Here is a 27,122-nt window from a genome sequence, read left to right as displayed (position 1 = left end):
GGGATTCTTTCAAAGTAACAGTCTCTGCTAGCAGCGCCCTCCTGCGGACGGGAGCGGCAGCTTCGCACTGAGTGTCAGAGAATAGTTTCAAGCAGTTTAAATAAGATTATTTTGTTACATGAGTGCCGGAAGCCGCTGAACCCCGACAAAAAGAAACAGAACAGAATCTGTCTCAGCGGTCGTAAAAAGGAGACTGCGTTGGCCGGGAATCGAACCCGGGTCAACTGCTTGGAAGGCAGCTATGCTAACCACTATACCACCAACGCCTGAAGGCAGTGGCGCTGTACCACAATAAAACACACGCAGCATCAGTATGACTCAAAATGGCGTAACGTGACGGCTGTGACCTCACAGCAGGGAGGTCCTGGGTATCACAGAAACTCAGGAGAGGCTTCTCCAAGCACACCGGCCACAAAGTCAACAACCTAGTGTAGCTGTGCAGTACAGCGACGAGAGCTCAGACCTGGAGAAACCAAACAGCCACTTCATAATATCAGCTATCAATTTTATTTCTACAGCACAAAGTGCTTCACAAGTAGTTCATGAACAAGAGAAAATAGAAAAATAACACATGATATAAGGCAAACGCAACATATTTAACATAAAAACAAAACAAACACAAAACAAGCCTGATGGTGCTCAAACTGAACATTGAGTTTCATCAAGCCAGTGTAAAAAACGTGAGTTTCAAGGCGAGATTTGAAACACTGTATGGACTCTGAAGTACGAATATCAAGTGACAAGTGATTCCCAGTGTTGGGAAGGGTACATTTAAATGTATTCCACTACAGATTACAGAATACATGCCCCAAAATGTATTTTGTAATGTATTTGTAACTGAATACTTTGGATTACTTAATCTATTATCATGCTTTTTATAACTACATGAATGTCCTATTGCTGTGTGATTCATTACTGTTACTGAAGGTTACTCTCCACACCAACACCAACTAGATGTTTAAATCTTAATATAAATGAGTAACAGTAGGTGGACATTAGGTAAGGCTGCACTTTTTGCAGCGATCTCGTATAGAAAACTATTTCTGTATCAGTAATATGTTTTCTTTCTGTCTGTTAATAATCATGTGGAACTGCACATGATTATTTGCAGCTAGCAGGTTGTTAATGCTATCCATTAAAAACAGCATGTTAATACGTGGAGATCCTGAAAGCTGCTCCAAAAATGATCAGATTTTATTTGAAATATTTGTTCAGTTCTCCTCCAAACCCCAGCAGCTGTCTGTTGTAGGCTTTGATTGTTTACTAAAATAATAATAAAAGTGTTCTAACATCTCACTGATTTTATGTGTACTGTGTTTATTAAAAGAGATGAAGCTTGTGCTTCTGTCATGTAGTGATTATGCTTAACTGTATGATGCTTATTAGACATTATGAAACAGATGATACATGAAAGTGAATTTTGCCAAAGTGCTTAAGATGCTTTTTTAAATAATTTTTTATTTTTTTTATTTTTTTATTTTTTTCCTGTCCCATTTGGATCTTTAGTCGTCAGAATTGTTGTTTGAAGGCCAAGAAAGATGCCAAGTGGATTTACTTTAACTGGGTGTCAAAGTATTTAATACTTTGGGAGTAAGTAAAAGACTCATGAAATCAATTCAGACGCAGCTGGCTGTTCACCTGCATCTAAAGGTCAAAGGTCACTCTTTGAGGATGCCAGTGTTCACATGTTGGACAGAGAAGACAGACGGTTTGAAAGAGGAGTGAAAGAAGCATCTATGTCCACTGTGAACGACCATCTTTGAACAGAGGGCGGGGCTTACCACACCAACTGTCGGCCATCTGTAATCTGGTCGTCTTAACGCCCACTCACACCTTGGGTCAGTTGATCTCAGTAGGTCACATGATAGGGGGCAGGGTCTTTGAGTGGTGTCACCTGCTGATGACGACACACCCTTTTCACACCTTGGGTCATGTGATGAGCAGTGTTGGTCAAGTTACTTGAAAATAGTAATTAGTTACTAATTACTGATCACTTCTCTAAGAAAGTAATCCCATTACTTTACTTAATTTTCAAAAGTAATTAGTTACTTAGTTACTTTTTAAAAACATGATACACGACCTGAATACGTAATAAAGAACAGACCTTTCAGCCCAATTCTATTTTTCTCCATAATCCATCATATCAAACTGAATCAAATGAAAAAGTCTCTTTTTAAAAAACCCTGAAGGAAATTGGGTTAAGGCTGTGGGCCTTATGCCAGCGCCGTCTTACCCTTACACAAACATCACATGGGGAAGGCATGTCAGAGAAGTATAAATAATAATAATAGTAGTAAATAATCATTCTGTACATCCTATAATTTTTAATCCTACAACTGTTTATAACTTGCATAGTTCACATTTCTGTATAGCTGTATATCTCACATTCAGAACAGGACACCGTGGGACACAGACGAACCAGCAACAGGCAGGAGAACTCACAGGGCTTAAATACACACACCAGTAATCAGGGGATGAGAGACAGGAGGGCAACACGGCTGGGAGGAATCAGAGCTGACGGGACAGGGGAAACGTGACCTGAACACACTCACGTCAGACAGAGACCTTCACAATAAAACAGGAAACTGACAGAGAATCAGACAGGACACTGAACTTGACAGGCGGACTCATAAGTAGACACAATAACACCATGGACAGACAGAGGGAACAGAGAAGTGGGAGCAGGCAGGCAAAGAACAGAAACCTAACAAATGGCAAAATCACAACAGAATACATACTTGGAATGAACAAAAGCATAAGGAAACACAAAACACTGAGTCCACAGACTCAGGACCATGACAATAACCTTTCAAATGTCTTTTTTAGAGTTCTATGAAAATTTTAAGCTTGCAAAGAAAAGCGTCTGGACTTCTTTAAGTTTCCTTGAAGATGTTTCTCCTCTCATCCAAGAAGCTTCTGCAGTTCTAAGAGCAGTTGGTGGAGCGTCCCTTTTTCACATGACTGTAGCAGCACATGTACCTGTTGAGGTTTTTCCATTGGGACAAAGTCGTGCTGGTCAAAGTCGTCTTTCGTCTGAGGCCATTCATGGTGATGGCGTTTTGATGGGACCCTTTCTTTAAGTAGATGTCGGGGGGACTTATTAAGTCAGTAACTGTATAATGACTGATGATGACGAGCCCAAAGATACTTACCTAGACTTTGATGGGTCCTAAATAAAAGACAGAAAAGATGCATGTAAATAAGACATTTAAAAAAGCATCTTGAGAAGCCTGAAAATATAAAGTCAGACCTTCTTTCTAAGTGAGACTCCAAATCCAGTGAATGCCTGTAACTGCCAGGTGTAAGACTTTCAGAACTGAGTGGACCTAAAAATAAAAACCCTTTATGTGTTAATACAGTTGTAAACAATTATTGGTAACGCTTTATCACAAGAGGCTGTGATTTTTATCTTACCTTTCATATGTGAACTAAACTCTGCCTGTTAAAAGTATAAAAAGAGAGTTAAGCGACAATGCTTGGTGAAATTTGTAGAATAAAATCAAATGTATATATGAATAAGGAAAGCATGTTTATTTTACAGTATTTCTCATAGGACTTAGTTTGTTAAGAGATGGTGAATAAAACGCAAACAACACCTTCTTATAGGTTCAGCATTTTCAGCTACTTACATTTCTAGTGGTCCCGTGCTCTCTGCTGAAATCAAATGACATTAAATAACATGTCAGAAGAGCCTCCAGCATTTTCTGTGATAATCTTTCCAACCAGCAGATGGTGTCATCGCTACACTGTACAAACTGTGGGGTGTTGTTTTTGCTTTACACCATTATTGCAGGGAAAAAGTCACACTGGGTTATCGTCAACTCCAGCAGATCTCTGCTGCCTGCTCAAGGACCACTAGAACCTCTTCAAGGACTTCTTAAACCAGATCAAGGCCATGCATGTTCTCCTGAACCTCTCACAGCCTCCCCATAGAGATCAACAACCTAATCAAGGACCTCCATGACCACCTTTAAGACCTCTGCTACCCCCAAAAGAGTCTCTACCTCCTCCTCAAGGACCTTTCCTATTTTCTCCAGGACTCCCAAACTAAACTAACCATTACAACAGAGAATCCTGTTCTCTGATTGGCTGTCAGCTGTCTATTAAAGACAGAGTCCAGGTAAACCAGTTAAACCTTATATATAAACTACAGCACTACAGGACTGCCTGGAACCTCCTCAATGACCTCTGATGAGTCCTGAAGGACTCACCTCTGGAAACTCTCCAAAGAAAAAACTATGCAGAGAGACAACAGACAATGTAGTTTAGCTTTGTACAATTCGATCTATGAATATGTCACTGATTTCTCCTCACATTTAAACATTTACATTGAATAATACATTATATATGAACATTTTCTGTATGATATAAATCACAGCTCTGTGATGTAAAACATCATCTGACAGTTTCATTTTGTTTTGTAATTTTTAAAAGTTTAAATGATGATATTACTTTTCTCATAAAGAGGTAAAGGAAAACAAAAATGTGATCTGGTCAATGAAAACACATCACCAAGATCTGAAAATATTTAACCACGTCTTCTGAGAAAAATAAGAAACATGATCATGCTTTGAAAACTGACAGAGAAAAAAAAATAAAACAGATCAATTCTCATAAAATGTCTAATAATAAATGAATGAATAAAAATAAAATGTGTTTTCATTGGTTGTCAGTATTTTATGTAAAATATAAAACCAATGTAATCCAGTTTGCCTCAATATATTATACATTTTGCTTTACTTTGAAATGTATGTATATAATATAAGTATATGTATGTATTATGAACTTTATGGTACATTTATGACCATATGTCAGGTCAAATCTTATTTTAATTTTACACTACATTTTATTATTTCTTTTTCTTCAACATTTAATTTTCTTTCTTCAGTTTTTTTGATAACTAAAATAGAAATAAAATGGAGCTAAAGATCCCTCTGACACTCATTTTTCACTTCATATTGTTATCGTGTGATCTCATTGTGTTGTGTTTGTGTTTATTTGATCTCAATTATCTATTCTATCTAAATTTTTAGGCAATTGTATCTTTTTATCTGCACCATCACTCAAGAAGCTGTTAAATGGTGTTTCACTGTTTTGGAAACAATGACAAAAAGTTCTGTTCTATTCTATAATGTCATTTCTACCAGTAGAAGAAAACAGAAAACTCTAATGTCTCTACTAAACCTCAGTGTCATCTGACATAAATCAAACAACTGGAGGAAGTTACATTTTAGGAAAGACACAATGTTCATTTAAAAGTTTATAACTTTTACAGGATCTTTCTGAAGCTGTTTTATCCTCATTTGTTACTTTATTTTGTGATTTTCCAACTTTTCCAGAGAGGGGCTCTGTAACAGTGTTTTACCTGCAGTAGAAGTCAGATCCAACCATCCTGCTCTTTGTGTTTTCTTCTCTTCTATTCCTGAAGGGGTGAGTCCAAATCACACAAACAGGTGTCTCTCTCTCTCTGTGTGCCTGTGGCCCCGCCCCTCCCTGACCTGCCAGTCCCAGCTTGTCCTCCTTGCAGAACAACAGCGCCCTCTGTTGTTCTGCAAGCAGGTGGTGCATCATTTAGCTCAGGGGCTCAAAAAACTTTTTGATAACAAACCACAGAATTAAACATTGAGCATTATAAATTATTTATGTATATGCAGTTTTTCTATAGTTTTATACTTTGTGCCTTTCTTTTCTCCTTTAATCCTCTTGCTTTTTATTCATTCGTTTCCTTATTTATGTCTGAACTCTGGGGGTCAAAGATAAATGTCATTTTGATATTCTATATGTTCTGAACACATAACAGGTTTGACAATAAAGGTAACTTTAACTCTTTTGACCTTTAATTATTCCTCCTCTGTATAAATTTCAGTGTGTAACTATTCCTGAGCTTTGAGAAAATTCAGACAAAATTTACATCAAAATCTGTGGTTCAGTTAGGAATAGTGTTCAGTGTTATTCAATGTGATATAATTGCTCTAACTGAAAAACCAACAGAACAAAAGTGTTTATACGAGGTCTGATACTGAATTGCTCAAACGTAATGTGTACAAAAGCTGTGAAATTGTTCACTTCTGTGAATCACGTTTAAGGCCGATGTGAACAGTTCATAACTAAAAGTAAAGATGGTCGACAAATACCTCCATAAATGATCAATATTTGCAACGTTATTCAGAACAAAATGCAGTCTGTTGAAAAGAGTAAACTCTGTGGGTTTGTGTAATTCAGCAGCTAATTCAGAAGGTTTGTTATATCTGGCTCCAGCAGCTGCACATGTCGATTGTGGGTTTGTCACATTTAAAATGCCTTTAAATATAAATGTAATAAAAATAATAAAATGTACAATAGGAAAAGTTACTGAGGTGAAAATCCGTGAGAAAGTCTCAGAGAGGTTTAAGCTGAAGCGACAGACTAATTAAAAATTCCTCAAACCGAGATGGATTTAATGTGAACAGCTGTTGTAAATATTTTGTTTTTTAAAACCAATGACCCACAGAAAGTATGATCATTAGTTTGTCCTCGCAGGCTTTGTGATATTATCCTGACAAAATATTTGTTTTCGCCAAACTGTAAAAATGAAATGAAATGTCTTTAAAAAATGTGTTTATTTGGCATTATCTTTATTATTGTTTGAATAAATGCATCGTACAAAGTACAAATATAGAATTTTAATTTGGTCATTTTACACTGTTTCACTACAGAATTGCTTTTTAAGCCTGAAACACAATGAATTGATAGATATTAAACTATATTTACAACAAAAATGAAATAAAAATGGAAGACTACTGTTATCTTCATGTGATGGTACAAAGCCTCAGAATAACTCAGGCTTATCGTCTGACAGTTGTCTGGTTATTATGTGGAATTCAGTGATTGAGCAACTGATGAAGAAATAAAGTTAATAGAGTTTTCTGTCTCATTCATTAGCTACATATGTTTCAGTGATAATATTAATGACGTTTGTGACAGCTGTTGTCGTTGTTTATTGGTTGGTCAGTCACTTCCAGTGAAACCGTGGCTCGGTTCCGTAAACTCTCCCTGAGGGCCAAACGCATGTACTCAAGTGGAGTGTCAACAGGGGCTTCATTGTGTGCCAGAGTTGTGCTTTTTCCACTAACACGTTGGCTCTTCACCTGGACCTGCAGGTTGTAATACTGCTGATTACTCCTGTTAAACAGACCCTGTAGGTCAATGCGAAGGTTTCTTGATGTAACCAAGTTGGACCTGGCCTGTTGGCCCAGGCCCCGGCCGTCCCATTTATTAATTAAATTGAATGCTTCGGCACGGTAATTATGAGAGTCTGCGATGGTTTGGTGATTTTCTACTGCTTCGAACATGGTCACTCTCCTCCTGCTGTTGTCCTCCCGAGTACAGATCAGCTGTGGTGGGTTAGTTTGATTGGGTTTCTTGGGTTGCCGTTTGGTGCGGTGTGGCACAGAATACCTGCACTCTCCAGGAGAGATGACTCCACAGTAATCCCAGTCATCGTTGTCTGTTGTGTAGCACCAGCTATATCCCTTGCCATGGTCTCCACAATTGTGATCTGAGCGACAAGGCACACCTCTGTAGGTGACGTCTGGCGCAGGTGAGCAGTAGTCCCAGCTACCATGAATGTGGCACCAGAAGTAGCGAGAATACTGGCAGTCATCAGTGCAGCGTTTTCGGGATATGGTGTCATGAATCACTGCCTTTGGCTCCACTCGTCCACACTTGTCCCAGCCTCCTTTGTCCAAATAGCACCAGTGGTAATCTCGTCCATGTGTGTCACAGGGATGGTCTTGGCGACAGGCGTTGCCTTTGTAATCAACGTTTTTTCTTGGTGAGCAGTAATCCCACCCCTTTGTGGAATGGCACCAGTAGTAGTTCTGACCGCGCGTTTCACAGCTATCATAACACGGCATACCATATGTTAAGGTGTAATGGTTTAAGTCCTCTATCACATCTCCACAGTATCCCAAACCCGAGGCTGTTTCACACTGGTAGTAGCCATTGTTGTGCTGCTCACAGCAATAAAAGCACACGTTTCCCTTGTAGTCCACCCCACTCATTGGTGAACAGTACTGTAGTTCTTCTGTGCCATCTGTCTTGTGTACTGTGCACTGGTATGTCTGCAATAAGCCCTGAGGATGACAGTCGTCGGTGCATTTTATCCCATGGTGGCTGTAGAATGTTTTTCCAGAGGTGGACCATGGAGAGACGCAAAGGACAAGAGTGAGGAAGAGTGAGGGGAGTCTCCTTTGATCCTTCATTTTAGCTCTGTAGAGGACGAGAGAGAGGAGAACAACTCTTTACAATCATACATCAGTAAGAGCAGGAAACACAACACCAAACTGACGTATGTCTGCTCATATTGTTGGGCTTTGTTACAGTGAGACGCTGATGGTAGTTTGGGTTGCGATCATGGACCCTCTGGGCTCTATCCTGGCCATCTGTGGCCACTTCACTTTTCTTTTTTCAACCATTTTCGTTCTGTTAATGCAAGTGGAATGAAACTTCCCAAAGGTGTGTATTTCTTTCAGATTTTTTAATTTTCAACATCAGCTCCTTAATAATGTCAATAATATTCACTATACACCAAATTGTTCCTCTTGACTCTATCGTGGCCATTTGTGGCCAATTGAAACCCATTATAACCACCTTTTTTGATTCCTTGTTACTGACAGTACTATATCATGCGATTTAGGTAAAATTGCTTTCATTCTAAACTCAACACATGAAAATTGTAGTTTTTAATGTTTTTTACCAAATTACATCATTTACCCATTTTTGGCCAAACAAGCGATTTCATGTAATATTCAGAGTTTCTAGTAGCGGCCTTTGATGGCCTACCACACTCCAATGGACCAAAAATAATGACACAATTTTGACATAGGTTTGATCTTAAGGATCTAATAGTTTGTGTTTGTGCATGACATTGCAGCACAAATATGTATTTGCAAGATAGACTGGAATAAATTCAAACATTACATAGGCTGCAGTGAATTTCTGTGGATGCAGGCTGTTGAGCTTTGAGCTTCCCAGTCAAACTCAGCTTTGAAGCACATGTTAAAAACACTTTTACTCTTGTATTTTTCATAAAAAGAGACCACACCCAAAATATCAACTCTAGAAACAAAAACAAAAACAACCCAATCACAGGACATTTTGCAGAGTTCAAACCTGCAGCTGCAGCTGGAGCACAAACAACAACAAACACTGTAAACGTGTCCTGGAGTTTCTGCAGGTGCAGACAGAGCTACTGCTGTAAGTCAGCCTAACAGCTTCCAGATCATTTATTCTGGCTGTATGGCAAGAAGGTCATCACTGCTTCAAGCACTGTCTGTGTGATCTGGTCAGAGAGCAAGGACAGCAGCAGTCCTCTGTCCTTGAAGAAAAGACATCTGCCCAAGATGAAGAAACTTCCTCTCCAAAGATGATGAGTACTAGCCAGTGCCTGAATCCTCTTCTTTGGGGGAGGATTGGGGTTGGGGGGCATGGAGGTGGAGGCCGAGCAGCTGATGGAAAAGAACATAGGAGCATTTTCTGAGACCGAGGAGAGTGACCGAGTGGATCCCTCATGAAAGGAAAACCATGTGGGTCCCACCACTGAAGAGAGACTGCTCTACATCCAGTACCCACTGGTATCAAACCAGGGCTCAGCCTGTATGCAGTTCCCTGCATTAGCAGCCTGAGATCTACTTTTGACGTTTTTATAACAAAGGAGATCTTTTAGCTGCTGTGCACCCTTACAAAGCTGCACGGGAGGCCAAGGTGTGAGGACTGGAGGATCATAGATGAAGTGGAGATGTGAGCCTAAACCAGAATAAAGCAATACATAGCATGTTGGATGACAACACTGGAAGTTCTCAGGAAGTAAAAAAGGGAACAGGGTTCAGACTCCAACTGACGGAGGAGCTCCGAGGACAACGTCTTTCCTTCGGGCACCTTGGTAGAGGAACTCCTCAGATGAAAACTGGCACAGGGGAAACAACCCAGAGCTTCCTCCCCAGCTCCTTCAGTTGCAACAGAGGAAGATTTTGTTGTCTGTCTTTGGCTTCAATAAAACTTCCACAGCAATATCCCACATGCCAAAGCAACAGAGGAATGTGCTTCTTTTGACAGCAACACACAAGGAACCAGCAGTCGATGATGGGGAATAAAGGATGCGTGAAAGCAAGAAGCAATCCTGGACTACAATAGGCACAAATACTGCTTGGATAACTTAGAGAGGATGTTGGCACCTCGAGTTGCAGAAGGAAAACTAACTGATGGCTGCTGGCTCTTCTCTCCAATCTCCTGGATGTCTTGGGATACGATGCCTTTGTCCCACCGGAAACAACTTCACTGAAGTGGGGGAGTGCTCTACAACCTACAGATGAAGAGTGATCCTGGGAGAGCTGGGACACATGCTGGTGACCTCAACAACTGCAAGACACCCATGTCCCTCAGCCACTTCTGCCATTGATCTCAAGATACAGTAGTCTGACCCAGAGTGTGACCCACACCCCACCAACGAAATGAGAAGAAGGTGCAAAAGGCGCACCTGCAGGACTGGAACAGCAGCCCCTTGCACCAGGTGCAGAAAGTGTGCCTACAACAACCACTCTACTGTGGTTAGTACATCGTGCTGCTAATGAGGATGCACGCAGAAGCACACACATACTGGAATATAAATTTTCTTGGTCATTTCAGGGGTTATTTGGTCATTAAATTGCCTTTCTGGCCACTAACACACCATGTGTGATATTCTCTTTGGCCATTCATTCCCCCCCAAAGAAAAAATTAATAAATAAATAAATGAAGTAAAAATAAATCATTGTTACAGTTACTGTTACTGACCTGCAATGACAGTAAAAAATATTAGGTTTCACCATTCATATGCTAAAAAATGTGAACTTTATTACTATTTCCCCCCAAAAGCGTAGCAATAACACATAATCTGACTGGTATTCAAAGGGTATAATATCTGAATTTGAATTATATTTTGGTTTTCATGACTAGGACTGGTGCTAATTTAAAAAATCAAGTCAATGAAAGTAGAAAAATGTTTTAATATATATTAATTTTATAGTATTTTGTAAATGTAAACAGGGGGTGGCCATTTTTGGCCACGAACAAGCTGAGAGGGATTTTTTTTTGTTTTTCTGTCACTGCACAAAAAAACAAAGATACATAAAACTCATTGATACTTTATTGCTATTCATCTAACCTCCATCATGGTTAGAAAATAAATCAGTTTGCATGTATTATTTAGAAAGAAAAATGGGGATTTTATGCTTTTATCCCCATGTAAATCATTAAAATTATGTGATTTAACTGGTATTTAAAGGGTTAAAATTCTGAATTTGAATGAAATTTTGATTTTCATGAACAGCACTGGTGCTAATCTAAAAAAATCAAGTCAAAAAAAAAGTGGAAATTTTTCTTAATATATATGAATTTTATAGCATTTTGTAAAAGTAAACAAGGGGTGGCCATTTTTGGCCACGAACAGACTGAGAGGGAGTTTTTATGTTTTTGCTCTCCCTGCACAAAAATAACAATGCATTATAATCAATGTTGATGTGAATCAATTACATGCCCCAGACTCTACTATTAACAATACAAGAAATTTCAGTAGCAATGTAATTATATAAAATTGCGAGATTTGAGGTTGTCTTCCAGCTGGTGCAGTGGACAAACAAACTGGTGTTTAAAGGGTTAAAAATTTAAAAAGTAATAATTATTTTATATTTATGAAAAGAGCTGAAGTTACTTAAAAGCTTTATGCAGAAAAAATGGCAAAAAAACATAAAGATAATAAAAATTACAGACCTAATCTGTTGGTGGCCACGAACAAGCTGAAAGGGTGGTGATTTTGAACCAACCCAGAGGGTCAAAGAAACAGTGACTACTAGAATCAAACAATCTCCTTCTGACACTGTTCAATGATCTCTAAAATCTGGAAACATCTGTGTTATCATTAGTTTTTTTAATTACACCATGTTACATATTTATGAACTTAAGTAAATCAAATGCATCACTCTAGGAATGGACATGTTTAAAGTTGAGTATTAGCTTTATACAACAGTAAAATAACTACAGTATCCTTTACTGTTAAATCTATGCAAGATGATGAATTCTGTTGCTTTGAGTAAATAATTTGGGTTAAATTTGTATCCATGCATCTATTAGCTATTAGTGTTAGTTAATCTCTGAAATCCAATGATCTCAGCTTAGAGGGAAAAACACCAACTTACAGTTGCTGCATCTGCTGCATCTGCTGCATCTGCTGCATCGTCTGCAGTCTGCTGTTTGAGGCTGACGTTCTTTATACACATGGTGTTTGCCTCAAATCTTGGACTGAATCATTTTGGAAGACCTTGTACTCTGTTAATACAGAACAGAGGGCCTTCTTCAAACACAGTGGTCAATGTTTCTGTTTGCTTGACAGTAAATTACTGCTAAGTGTTTCTGGTAAGACCATATAGATCCACTGATCAGCCACAACTTTAAACCACTGACATGTGAGGTGAATGACACTGATCATTTGGATCCAGTCCAATGTTGTGCTGGGAAACCTTGGCTCCTTCATCCATCTCCATCTTTGGCATGTACCACCCACATAAACACTGTTGGAGACCAAACACACACACATTGTTTCTATGTATGTTCACATTTTACTTGTTTTTAAGGACACCTGAGTCTTTAGGATTTCAGTGGTCATCGACGTCTGCTTGACACAAACAGACCAAACATCCTCAGTCCTCCATCAATGTGAGGAAGATCAGACACACAAATGAAATAAGACAAAAGGTTGCTGACAATGTGCTCAACAAAAACACCTCCTGGAGTCTGCCATGTTGATTTCTCTGCTGATATGCATAATGTGGAAGACAGTTAAATTAGTTTTTGGATTTTGATGCTGTCAACAGCACATTTGGTAGACTGTACTTTAGGACTAAGCTGCACAATTCTACTGTAAATGTGTAAGATTGTCACTAAGGGCTTAACAGAAAATGTATTCATTAAGGATTTGACAATTATCATAAATATTTTGAGTCTGTGTTTGGAAAAAGGCAGACCCAAACATTCAGACCCTGAGCCATAGCGAGCACCACAACAAAACCACCTACCTCAAAACCTGGTACACAGAACTTGATAGCAAGTTTTCAGATTTTACCTGATCTGACTTACTGGAAACTGAAGATGATGCTTCAGTTTAATGCAACATGGAGTTCATTGTTAATGCATTTATTAAAAAACATCAAGACTCAACTCAAACCAAACAAAAAGAAATTCAGGCTGAAAAATCCTTCAGATTCCTTCAATACAAATCAAAGAGCTCAAAAAAGAAGAGAGAGAAAAGAGACAGCATCTGTAGGAGGAATAATACTCAGAATGATATCATACTGGAACAAATAATCAGGCAATCATTTTCACAGCCACCAGGTGGCAACATTTCCTCTTCTCCACTACAGATTTCCTGTTTGTTATTTCGTCTTTAATGTGTCCATCTTTCTTCATCACATAAATGAATCATTAAATATTTTACGTAGAAGACAAAGACAAAGAACGAGATCGCGGATACAAGCGGCAGAAATGAGCTTCCTCCGAAGGGTGGCTGGCCTCTCCCTTAGAGATAGGGTGAAAGTTCGGCCATCCGGGAGGGGCTCAGAGTAGAGCCGCTGCTGCTCCACATCGAAAGGAGCCAGCTGAGGTGGTTCGGGCATCTGACAAGGATGGCCCCTGGGCGCCTCCTGGGTGAGGTGTTCCAGGCATGTCCCACCGGGAGGAGGCCCCGGGGCAGACCCAGGACACGCTGGACAGATTATATCTCTCGGCTGGCCTGGGAACGCCTTGGTGTTCCCTCGGACAAGCTGGAGGAGGTGGCTGGGGAGAGGGAGGTCTGGGCCTCTTTGCTCAGGCTGCTGCCCCCGCGACCCGGCCTCGGATAAAGCGGATGAAGATGGATGGATGGAAGACAAAGACCATTTAAAACTGAGACATTAGAATTACAGAAATATAAACCAGAGCTCTCTGTGCTTTAGATGGAGCTAAATACAAAATACATCAACATGAAAGAACAGATCAGCCTGTAAACTGACAGCTAAATACAACCTGGAATACAAAGACCATTTTTAGAAACTGATAGTTATTCTAAGAATGTCCACTAGATGGAGCCAAGTCCTTCGGAGCTGGTTTACCGAGTCTGTTAACTCTCATCGCTCTGTGTTTAACCCATTCAGAAGCTGCTGATGAAGTTCATTCATGTGCACATATCATTGAATCATTAATGACTGAAGACTACACACAAGACAAAGTAAAACAATCATGGAACTTGGACTCACCAGCAGCCGTGGACCCAAAAGAAAATCACACAAAAAGAAAATCACTACAGCCCACCCGGTGCTGTACAAAAGAAAGTGTGAAAACGACCCACCACCTGAGGTCCCAGGGCCACTGGCTCGTCCTCCTTTCACTGAAATACAACACAGAAAAATATGTTAAAAGAATAAAAGGACACTGAGCGTCAGGCTCGCTACCAGTGTTGGTCAAGTTACTTGAAAAAAGTAATCAGTAACTAATTACTGATTACTTCCCCAAAAAAGTAATCCCGTTACTTTACTGATTACTTATTTTCAAAAGTAATTAATTACTTACCGTATTTTCACAACTATAAGGCACACTTAAAAGTCTTAGATTTTCTTCAAAAAGTGCGGCGCGCCCTATAGCGCAGTGCGCCCTATGTGTTGTAAGGAGGACGTAGTAGAGAACACCATGAGAACGTTAAAGGGTGAAGTGTGGGCGTTGATCGTAAATACCGGGACAATCGCACATACCTGTATAAAAGAACAGGTATGTGCATTATGCAGGACATCGTTGTTTTAACAACCCTGAAAATGGCAAAGACACGCTTACGAAGCACAGTTTAAACTGAAGGCCATCAGCTACGCGGAGGAACATGGAAATCGAGCAGCGGCGAGAGAATTTAAGATTAACGAATCGATGGTTCGCAAGTGGAGGAAGCTGGAAAACAAGCTCCGGCAGGTCAAGAAAACGCAGCTGAGTTTCCGCGGACATAAGGCGAGGTGGCCCGAGTTGGAGGAAAGACTCGAGCGGTGGATCATCGAGCAAAGAGCGAGCGGGAGAAGCGTTTCGACGGTCACCATTCGGCTAAAAGCAGTTTCACTTTCACTTTTTATGAAACGGTGCCATTTTTCCATCAGGACCGGGACTACGGTAGCGCAGCAACTTCCAGCGGATTATAAGGAAAAGCTGGCCATCTTCCGCTCCTACTGCAGCAAACACATCGGCGACAAAAACATCCAGCCCAGCCACATCACTAACATGGACGAGGTCCCGCTCACTTTTGACATCCCGGTGAGTCACACTGTGGAGAAGAAGGGGACCAGCACGGTAGCGATACGCACAACGGGGTATGAAAAGTCTTCTTTTACTGTTGTGCTTGGCTGCCATGCTAATGGACAGAAACTGCCGCCTATGGTGATTTTTAAGAGAAAGACTTTGCCTAAAGAGAAGTTTCCAGCAGAAATCATCATTAAGGCAAATGAGAAGGGCTGGATGGATGAGGAAATGATGAAAGACTGGCTGAGGGAGGTGTATGTAAGGAGACCAGGTGGTTTTTTCCACGCATCACCATCGCTGTTGATCTGTGACTCTATGCGTGCCCATCTCACAGACGATGTGAAAAAAAACTAGTGAAACAAATGAACTGTGAGCTTGCTGTCATTCCGGGAGGCCTGACAAAGGAACTCCAACCGCTGGACATCAGTGTGAACCGCCCGTTCAAAGTAAGGCTGCGAGCGGCGTGGGAGCGATGGATGACCGATGGAGACCACAGTTTCACTAAGAGTGGAAGGCAGCGCCGGGCGAGTTACGCCACAATTTGCCAATGGATTGTAGATGCTTGGGCTAACATGTCTGCTGGCACTGTTGTTCGAGCTTTCGCAAAAGCCGGCATCATTTCCGAGGAGCCGCACAGCACGGAAAGTGACTCTGACGGTGAAGACAGTGAACCTGGCATGTTTGATGGAGATTTAGCGCAGCTGTTCAATTCAGACACAGAGGATGAGGACTTCGATGGGTTTGATTGATGATAAAAATGTGAGTACCAAACTTTGTTTTGCTCCTGCTTTATTTTTAAATACGCACACTTGTATGCTTGTGTGTTGTTGATGATGACGATTACCGGCAATAGAAATGTGAGTAAGGTACCGAATTCAGGTTTGCTCCCGCTTTATTTTTAAATACGCATACGGTACTTGTATGCGCCCTATGATCCAGTGCGCCTTATGTGTGTGTTAAATACAGTAAGGGCACACATAACTGAGACTGCGCCTTTTAGCACAGTGCGCCTTATGGTCGTGAAAATACGGTAGTTACTTAGTTACTTTTTAAAAACACGATTTACAACCTGAAGAGGTGATAAAGTGATAGATCTTTCAGCCCAATTCTACTTTTTCTGCATAATCCATCATACAAAATGTAATCAAATGGAAAAGTCTCCTTTTAAAACTTGTTTTATTAGTTTTAATCTTTTAACTTTATGCATCAAACAAACATTTAATTATATGCAACATTCTCTGACTGGAAGAAATTAGTTTTACATTTACATTTAAACCTATTTTCTGCACATTCCAGCTCATAAAATAAAATATTTTTTGTATTTACACTCACTCTTTCAAATAGATGCAAGTAAAACACAGCAGAAAATAAATAAAGTCAAAGACTCAGCGGTGCTGTTGCTCTATTTTCACCTGTAAAGCAGGAGTGGGGCAGGCGGAGGTTTACCCTGGTGCAGGTGTGCCGCGGTCAGTGGAAGAATCCGCGAGTTTCTCTGTGAGTTTCCCATTACGTCGTAGCTACTCGGTGCTTGTTGGAAGTTTAGGGGTTTTTTCGCTGTAAAAAGAAGTTTTCTTCCCACGCACGATGGACACTAATGTTTTTGTCACTTTTTATGGAATCAAACTCAAAGTAAGGTCAGTACTGGAAGACTTATACCCCACGGATCAAACTACAACTCGTGCTGGTGGCAATTGTCCAAGCCTCAATTGCAAGCCGGTCTGGCTCCCCACAGGCTGAGACCTGCAACTGAGGCGATTTAAAGTTCCTAGCAGGACACTCGGGCAGAGGATCGCTCCAGCCCGATCACAGAAGCGTGGGTACGAGCAACAGTCCAGGATAAAAATAGAATAAAACCAGGTGAACCAGGAAAAGGTAAGCACACCTAATAAAAACAGTCTCACGACAAGCTAAAACAGGACAAGACAGCAGGCTCCACCGAGGAGGAGCCCTCACAACAGCGGCTAGGCAGGCGTCTTGATTCTCCAATTAAGGCTGGGCGAATTGCCACGGAGAGGTGAAGGCAGCGATCAAACCCCCAGGACCGGAGGCGCTTTACTCTCACTGGTGGAGATAACTCGAGCACCCCTCTCCACAACGCCGGAATAAATCAGAAAACTGCCGCGCTGTGGCTGTCATATTATCTACTCGCTTGCTGATCAGTCCGTCGCAGTGTGCCAGCATTTACTGCTGCTTTGCGCCAAATGCACGGGAGGAATGATCCAGAAAAACACCGGCTTAGCTTTATACGGGCTGACGCCACCATGCAATCAATATGCAGGTGGGTTCCCAGTTAACCGAGTTGCACAGCCGAGAGCGAGGGAGGGAGAGAGAAAAGGAAAGGCGAGTAGCCCATCCAGCTACATCAGCATAGGCTTCATTAGTAGCAACAGGCTATTGGTTCTAAAGACTTTCACTTTTTCCTTCACATGGTCAGAGAAATGTCCACATTTGTTTGTAAAGAACAAACACATTGAGGTGTTTGTATGTGACCTGTACATGAACGAAAGGCGTTCTGCTGTGCCGCCTTTCAAACAGCAATATCTGATCAATCTGTTTCCAGAGGTGGGTCGAGTATCCAAAAATTGTACTCAAGTAAGAGTAGCATTACTTTAAAATATTATTACTCAAGTAAAAGTGAAAAGTAGTCGTCAAAAAAGTTACTCAAGTAAGAGTAAAAAAGTACTTGGCGAAAAGACTACTCAAGTAGTGAGTAACTGTTTGAAATGTCCGATTTATTTTATAAATAAATGCTATCAGACAAAAAATAAATAAATATACAAACTTTAGTATTTTCAAAAGGAATATGTGTAAAAACATCAACAAAATAAGGCACAACAATTCTAATTTCCAGATTTCAGATTTTCACAACATCAAGCTGTTTTCACCAAAACCTGCAGTAAATAATATAAATATATAAACAGTGCAAACAATTTCCAGTGACAAGATGTGCTGCAAACTTTATATTCATGTTTGCTCCAAATGGCACAGCAGCCTCAGAGAAAACAGAACGAGGCATCTTCAACATATGTTCATACAAGGCAGCTCAGGTTACCATAAGTTGTATGGGTGTGCATCAGAGGTGTGGACTCGAGTCACATGACTTGGACTCGAGTCAGACTCGAGTCATTAATTTTATGACTTTAGACTTGACTTGAAAAAATGTTCTAAGACTTGTGGCTTGACTTGGACTTTTACACCAATGACTTGGGACTTGAATTGGACTTGAACCGGTTTACTTGAAAAGACTTGATATTTTACCCCAAATATAAAATTTAACACGCATATTATATAGAGATTGAAAATGTGACGTCATTCAGGGGTAAAACCGCAAAGGATTCTGGGAACTCGTGGCAAGCGGTACTAGCGCACGCAGGCTTTCAATTAAAATCAGTTATACAGCGATAAAAAGAAACACAAAAATGTCAAGAAGCTGTTGTATTATTAACTGCAATAGCCGGTCGCATGACAGCCACGGGAAGCCGACGGGTAAAGAGATCGGTTGTTATCGGATTACGTCGTTGAAGAGAAATTGTTCGAGCCATGTTTCCGAAGTAACAAAGAGGCGAGGATGGCCTGGATTGCAGCCATTCAAAGACCAATTATAACGTCCCAGAACCCTCCAGCTCACAGGTTAGTCTGCTCCAAGCATTTACACAAAGGTCAGTCTGCTGTTGTAGTTAATGCGTCATTTTTCTTAACATAATTGGTGATATAGGTTACAAGCAAGTCTGGCGCTGAACAGAAATGGTCGCGCTATGCTCCTTTATTTATTGTGCATAAATAGTGAATTGTCCTGACACAATATTGCGTTTCGCTTCTGTTATTATGGTACATTGACAAAAACATATACTTTTATTCACAGGATAAAACAGGTTTTTTGTATCACTAATTGCCCAGTACGATTACAGCATACAATATTATTGTCACTGCTACATTTCTGTGATGCTACCAGAAATTATTTCCACTACTAATTAATTACCGTTGAGCTCAAAGGTCCTATTAATAAACGGTTAATGAATGTGTATTTATGAAGACGATTTGTGAGACCGGTAAACTTATGATACGTACGATGGTCTTTCGTTCTACACGGTGCATTTCATGGTCCCTGTACCCATCGGTCGGTAAACTGTACCTGGGCTTGTTGCAGTGACCGGAAGTTACTAAACTTCATGAGTGTATGCACTCACTCCAAGAACCGTATAATTATAAATATGCATATAAATATGCTAAGATGAGATAGCTGACTTCATCTAACTAGCAAATGTTGTCCAGGCTACGTTGGTGATACAGTTTTTTTTAATGTGTATGATATTTTTGTCATGCGATTTTAAAGCTGGTCCTACAACCGCATCCAAGAATAACATGCAGCTTATCTCAGAACTGTCGGTGAAAATTATTCTTGGAGCTAGGTTTAATTGAGCTGCATTTTAAAGAGGTGCAATTTCACAATTTGTGTATATTTTCTAAGTTCACTATTTTGTCATGTGTTGAGAAAAACACAGATTTAAAAATTACATGGTCTAATATTTACATTTAGCATAACTGCAACATTATTTTTTCGTTTTTTTTTTTTTTAAAGACTCGAAAGGACTTGAAATTCAAAGTTTCAGACTTGTGACTTGACTCGGACTTTTACACCAGTGACTTGAGACTCGACTCTGACTTGCCTGACATTACTTGAGACTTGACTTGAGACTTGAGGATAAAGACTTGCGACTTACTTGAGACTTGCAAAACAATGACTTGGTCCCACCTCTGGTGTGCATCTATTTCTGCATATTCTTCACTCAGTGAGGTGATGGTTCAGCTTCAGCAGCAGTTTGCTCTCAGGCAGGGCCGTGCAGAGACGTTTAAAGGGGCGGGTGCTCAAAGTTAAAAAGGGGCACATTGAACCAGGCTGAATAACAACAACACACATTCATCAAGAATCTAATATGGGATTGCATCATACTATATCACTGCTGTGAGGTGGGGCAAGGCAAAGCAAACGTAGCCGATGTTTTACCTGATGGCTACAACGTTGCTGTTGAGGTGTTTCTGCTGCTCCTGCTGCTGATGGTGCTGGAGGGCGGGCTGTGTTGTACTCGAGTAAAAGGAAAAAGTATCGTGCAAAAAAGGTACTTTAAAAGTAATTTTTTTCAAAAACTTACTCAAGTAAATGTAACTGGTTACTACCCACCTCTGTCTGTTTCTAATTGTGCCCTCATACACTTTGACCTTTTAAACTCACACCTGCTGAAGTCATTTGATTATCGGTACCTAACTACTGCTGTGTCTCTCATCTTCGTACTTTCAGAAACAAGGATGGACCCGTGGGTGATGGGTAATGAGGTCATGCTGTTTGTGCACATTTAAACTGATGTGAATGGGTTACACAGTTGCAGCTCAGTGGGGAGCGACTGGTAGTCAGGCTGTGCTGTGCAGTGTCTCAGTTTTTGTATTGTATAGCAGAATGGTATGTTTGGAGAATGTTTCCAAGCTGTTCCTGTTATGTGACGTTAACTGAACTTCAGGTAACCTGCAAGAAAAGAACAAGAAACAAGTTCCTGTGAGGTATTCTGAGCCTCAAGGATGATGATAAACACTACAGAGATTACACATTTCACTCTAAGTCCCTACTTTGACACTGGTGCATACAGATACTTGTATTTCCTCATTATTCTTACGTCTTATGCTGCAATCATTTGTGCGAACCTCCTGCTGATTGTGGTTATCTGTGTGAACAGAAGCTTACATGAACCTATGTACATGTTTCTGTGCAGCCTGTTTGTGAATGAGCTGTATGGTAGTACAGGGCTGTTTCCGTTCCTCCTGCTTCAGATCCTCTCTGATGTTCACACTGTTTCTGTTTCATTTTGTTTCCTGCAGGTTTTCTGTGTGTACACTTATGCTTGTGTGGAGTTTATAAACTTTGTCGTCATGTCTTATGACAGATATTATGCCATCTGCTGGCCTCTTCAATATAAATCATGTATGACACTTAAAACAGTCACCTCGCTGATTTCTCTGACATGGTTATTACCTTTTATTATGATTGTCGTGCTTATATCTTTGAGTGCTCCTCTACAGCTCTGTGGAAACGTCATCAATAAAGTTTTTTGTGGAAACTACGCCATCATTAAACTGGCCTGCTCTGACACCAGAGTCCACAACATCTTTGGACTCATTTACACTTTCATCTCTGTCATTATTCCTCTTGTTTTAATCCTGTACACCTACGTGAGGATCCTCAAAGTCTGTTTTTCTGGCTCCAAGCAGACTCGACAGAAAGCCGTCAGCACCTGCACGCCTCACCTCGCCTCCATCTTGAACTTTTTCTTTGGTTGCTGTTTTCAGATATTACAAAGCAGATTTGACACCAGTGGTGTGCCAAATGTTTTTGGCATTTTATCATCATTGTACTTTCTGACATGCCAGCCGCTCTTCACACCGCTACTGTACGGGCTGAAAATGACCAAAATACGCATTGCATGTAAACAGCTGTTTTGTGGTTCACTGACACGTTTGTTCAGTTGTAGCAGTGATATCTTCTCCAAAAGCCACCAAAGTCAGAGTTATTGTTAATGCATGTCGATTAAAAGGAAACTTATTTTGGAGCTGAAATCATTCAAAATCTGTTTTTGTCAGTATGCTTGAACAAATAAACTAATATGAGTGACTTAGTTTTCTGTTGTTACGCTTGCAGCACGTAACATTTATTTTGTGTGATGTGTGTTTTTCACTTGAGCAGAGATAAACAGTCGGGTGGTTTGGGATCAGTGTGTCTAACTTCCAGAGGGAATGGATCAACACACAAACAGCAAAGTAAAAGCAAAAGATGATCCATCAACAACTGTACATAAACACTTTGAACAGATAACAAAATAAAAATATATTTTTGCTAATTCTTGCATAAAATTACACATTTAAACTGAAATCACATGAATATAAAGTTCTATTGGTTGATAAATTTCCATCACATGATTCAAAGTGAACTCACTTACTGCCATTTAATAGTGAGAACATTTTCTATAAATATTAAGTCTCACAACACAACTGTTTCCCTCACTGAGATATTTGATCTTGCTGCACTGAAAAAATGGGATTAGGGGTTATGCTTTTCTTTCATGTCAAATATTTATAGAAACTACTTGTTTATCAGACATTAACTGGTTATGTAAAATGTAAAGAGCTCTTCTATGTTAATTGTATTTGACTACCATGTGTTAGATTGACAAGATAATTTTATGCTATAAATATGTGTGTGTGTCTATATATATATATAGACACACACACAGTGTATGTACTGTACTTTTTTTTCCAATCAAACTAACAACTAAAACATTTTTGAACAATGACGTGTATTTTTCAAAACAGTATACAATTGTAAGTTGTAACAGCAGTCCAGATTATACATGAGTCATGTGAGTGCATCTCTTCCAAAGTGTACCTCACAAACATCTGCAGGATCCTGAATTCAACATTCTAGTGCCTATGACAAAGTTAACACTGAATTTTCTACGAATACTGGCCCAAAGGTAAAAGGTGAGACTTCCTCGGGTAAAATCATTTTTTTTCTTTCTTTTTTTTTTCAAACGTAAGAGCCTTAAGGCACTATGGCAACAGGAATGCAAATACTAAAATGTGACGGAGAAAAGCTTGAAAATAACATTTTCACCCACAAGCACAAAACCAAGAGCCCTAAAATGTGATTTGTTTTGGCTTGCTTCTATAACTAAAACATGGTAATAACTTATACTAACAAACAAAACAAAACAGTGGTTGGACATCACAACACAACCAAAATTACTGTAATCATGTCCAATGAACTTAAAAATTGTCTGACTTCTAAACAGCTGTTACAATTACTTCAGGCTACAAACTATTCCCCAAAAGAGTATGGCTTGAAAAATGAACATTAAATGCTATAGTACAAGGTTATTATCGTTAACGAAAACTAACGAAATAACGACAACTAGAAGTGTAAAAACATTTTCGTTAACGGAAATAAAAATAAAAACAAAAAAAGCAAAACTAACTAAAACTGTAATGAGTGTTCATAAAACTAAAATTAACTGAATTTATAGCAAAATGTGTTTAGTTTTCATTGATGTGAGCGTGTCCTGGGTGAAAATAAAGTTTCGTTTCCAGATTTTTTTCTTGCTGTGTCTCATTGTGCCAGCAGGTGGCAGCACATTAGTCGAGTCGTCTGTGTCGCTGCTCCGCCCACGTGCAGAATCATGTCAGGAAAAGTCGGGAGAAAGCGCCAGAGTCCAATTTGGGATTACTTTGAATATGACTGTGTTTTGGATAAAGCAAGTGTCTTGTGTCTTGTAGTGGAAAGAGACAAATTATGAGGGACATTTCTAAAGGGAAAAAAATCCCACAAACCTTAAAGTGCACTTGAAAAGCTCACACCAGAAGGCTAACCTAGCTTACCTTGAGAAGGGAGCACACTCAACCCTCATCCCCAGAAACAGAAGCTAACCCCAGGCAAGGCAGCGTGATGCAACCCGAGACAACAGGACGGGGACATCAGTGGTTGTTCATCTGCCTTTATTTATTTATTTATTTATTTATTTAAAGAACCCATAGGTGGGAATGTGAGTTGTCTGTCTCTGCGTGTTAGCCCTGCGACAGACAGGCGACCTGTGCAGGGTGCAGGGTATGGTAGCTGCAATAGCAACATACCCAAGGATGTAAGACCATATAGATCCACTGATCAGCCTCAACTTTAAACCACTGACATGTGAGGTGAATGACACTGATCATTTGGATCCAGTCCAATGTTGTGCTGGGAAACCTTGGCTCCTTCATCCATCTCCATCTTTGGCATGTACCACCCACATAAACACTGTTGGAGACCAAACACACACACATTGTTTCTATGTATGTTCACATTTTACTTGTTTTTAAGGACACCTGAGTCTTTAGGATTTCAGTGGTCATCGACGTCTGCTTGACACAAACAGACCAAACATCCTCAGTCCTCCATCAATGTGAGGAAGATCAGACACACAAATGAAATAAGACAAAAGGTTGCTGACAATGTGCTCAACAAAAACACCTCCTGGAGTCTGCCATGTTGATTTCTCTGCTGATATGCATAATGTGGAAGACAGTTAAATTAGTTTTTGGATTTTGATGCTGTCAACAGCACATTTGGTAGACTGTACTTTAGGACTAAGCTGCACAATTCTACTGTAAATGTGTAAGATTGTCACTAAGGGCTTAACAGAAAATGTATTCATTAAGGATTTGACAATTATCATAAATATTTTGAGTCTGTGTTTGGAAAAAGGCAGACCCAAACATTCAGACCCTGACCCATAGCGAGCACCACAACAAAACCACCTACCTCAAAACCTGGTACACAGAACTTGATAGCAAGTTTTCAGATTTTACCTGATCTGACTTACTGGAAACTGAAGATGATCCTTCAGTTTAATGCAACATGGAGTTCATTGTTAATGCATTTACTAAAAAACATCAAGACTCAACTCAAACCAAACAAAAAGAAATTCAGGCTGAAAAATCCTTCAGATTCCTTCAATACAAATCAAAGAGCTCAAAAAAGAAGAGAGAGAAAAGAGACAGCATCTGTAGGAGGAATAATACTCAGAATGATATCATACTGGAACAAATAATCAGGCAATCATTTTCACAGCCACCAGGTGGCAACATTTCCTCTTCTCCACTACAGATTTCCTGTTTGTTATTTCGTCTTTAATGTGTCCATCTTTCTTCATCACATAAATGAATCATTAAATATTTTACGTAGAAGACAAAGACAAAGAACGAGATCGCGGATACAAGCGGCAGAAATGAACTTCCTCCGAAGGGTGGCTGGCCTCTCCCTTAGAGATAGGGTGAGAAGTTCAGCCATCCGGGAGGGGCTCAGAGTAGAACAGCTGCTGCTCCACATCGAAAGGAGCCAGCTGAGGTGGTTCGGGCATCTGACAAGGATGCCCCCTGGGCGCCTCCTGGGTGAGGTGTTCCAGGCATGTCCCACCGGGAGGAGGCCCCGGGGCAGACCCAGGACACGCTGGAGAGATTATATCTCTCGGCTGGCCTGGGAACGCCTTGGTGTTCCCCCGGACAAGCTGGAGGAGGTGGCTGGGGAGAGGGAGGTCTGGGCCTCTTTGCTCAGGCTGCTGCCCCCGCGACCCGGCCTCGGATAAAGCGGATGAAGATGGATGGATGGAAGACAAAGACCATTTAAAACTGAGACATTAGAATTACAGAAATATAAACCAGAGCTCTCTGTGCTTTAGATGGAGCTAAATACAAAATACATCAACATGAAAGAACAGATCAGCCTGTAAACTGACAGCTAAATACAACCTGGAATACAAAGACCATTTTTAGAAACTGATAGTTATTCTAAGAATGTCCACTAGATGGAGCCAAGTCCTTCGGAGCTGGTTTACCGAGTCTGTTAACTCTCATCGCTCTGTGTTTAACCCATTCAGAAGCTGCTGATGAAGTTCATTCATGTGCACATATCATTGAATCATTAATGACTGAAGACTACACACAAGACAAAGTAAAACAATCATGGAACTTGGACTCACCAGCAGCCGTGGACCCAAAAGAAAATCACACAAAAAGAAAATCACTACAGCCCACCCGGTGCTGTACAAAAGAAAGTGTGAAAACAACCCACCACCTGAGGTCCCAGGGCCACTGGCTCGTCCTCCTTTCACTGAAATACAACACAGAAAAATATGTTAAAAGAATAAAAGGACACTGAGCGTCAGGCTCGCTACCAGTGTTGGTCAAGTTACTTGAAAAAAGTAATCAGTAACTAATTACTGATTACTTCCCCAAAAAAGTAATCCCGTTACTTTACTGATTACTTATTTTCAAAAGTAATTAATTACTTAGTTACTTTTTAAAAACACGATTTACAACCTGAAGAGGTGATAAAGCGATAGATCTTTCAGCCCAATTCTACTTTTTCTACATAATCCATCATACAAAATGTAATCAAATGGAAAAGTCTCTTTTTAAAACTAATATATATATATATATATATATATATATATATATATATATATATATATATATATATATATATATATATATATCTAATCGACTGCGAGAAAGGAAAAAAACATATTTATCAACGTGTCAGAGCACTCCTTACGTTGTGGTACATTTTATCTCCTGTTGTGCTTGAGGAGGTACACCAGAGAGATAGAAGGCAGGAGAATAAACCAGCTGTTCTCCACAGAACCAGCAAAGGTGTACTCTCAGTGGCAAGGGAACAATAAGAGAACAGCACCACCAAGGCTGGAGACGGAGCAATACTGGAAGAGCATATGGGAGAGGGATGCAACCCATAACGGCAATGCTCAGTGGCTAGAGGATCTGAGGGCAGACCACAGCGACCTCCCTGAACAGGGTCCAGTAACCATCACAGTGGCAGATATCCAAGAAAGGGTCTCCAGTATGAAGAGTTGGACAGCACCAGGGCCCGACATGGTTCACGCCTACTGGCTAAAGAAGCTGACTGCACTCCACGAGCGTCTGGCAGCACAAATGAACCAGCTGCTAGTTAACGAGAGACACCCGGAATGGCTAACTGAAGGCCGGACGGTCCTGATCCCCAAGGACCCCAAGAAGGGACCGGTCCCCTCCAACTACCGACCAATAACCTGCCTCAGTACTACATGGAAGCTCCTGTCAGGCATCATATCGGCTAAGATGAACAGGCACATGGGTCAATACATGAGCAGGACACAGAAAGGAATTGGCAAGAATACCAGAGGTGCAAAACACCAGCTACTGGTAGACAGAACAATCAGCCGAGACTGCAA

General features: G+C 40.4%; 2 protein-coding genes and 1 non-coding gene across 3 annotated transcripts; 1 reads left to right on the top strand and 2 right to left on the bottom strand.

Moving 5' to 3' along the window:
• Nucleotides 1-194: 194 nt before the first annotated feature.
• Nucleotides 195-266, bottom strand: trnag-ucc (transfer RNA glycine (anticodon UCC)). The gene has a single exon. It is a non-coding gene; the product is annotated as a tRNA-Gly (tRNA).
• Nucleotides 267-6,640: 6,374 nt separating this feature from the next.
• Nucleotides 6,641-12,257, bottom strand: LOC146654826 (uncharacterized). Its single transcript, XM_085380750.1, has 2 exons — nt 12,213-12,257; nt 6,641-8,250 (listed from the first exon to the last, which is right to left on the bottom strand). The coding sequence occupies exons 1-2, from the start codon at nt 12,248-12,250 to the stop codon at nt 6,945-6,947; spliced, it is 1,344 nt and encodes a 447-aa protein (XP_085236876.1). The 5' UTR covers nt 12,251-12,257; the 3' UTR covers nt 6,641-6,944.
• Nucleotides 12,258-20,895: 8,638 nt separating this feature from the next.
• On the top strand, nt 20,896-21,885 carry LOC146654825 (olfactory receptor 11A1-like). Its single transcript, XM_085380588.1, has 2 exons — nt 20,896-21,555; nt 21,658-21,885. Exons 1-2 carry the CDS (start codon nt 20,896-20,898, stop codon nt 21,883-21,885), a joined length of 888 nt encoding a protein of 295 aa, XP_085236714.1.
• Nucleotides 21,886-27,122: the final 5,237 nt, after the last annotated feature.

Source organism: Rhamphochromis longiceps, linkage group LG14, assembly GCF_057381845.1.
Source record: "Rhamphochromis longiceps isolate RC_006_pf linkage group LG14, R_longiceps_female_GT1.1, whole genome shotgun sequence".
In the NCBI taxonomy this organism is placed as follows: domain Eukaryota; kingdom Metazoa; phylum Chordata; class Actinopteri; order Cichliformes; family Cichlidae; genus Rhamphochromis; species Rhamphochromis longiceps.
The sequence above is the reverse complement of the archived record's forward strand: the minus strand, read 5'-3'. Positions and strand labels throughout refer to the sequence as shown.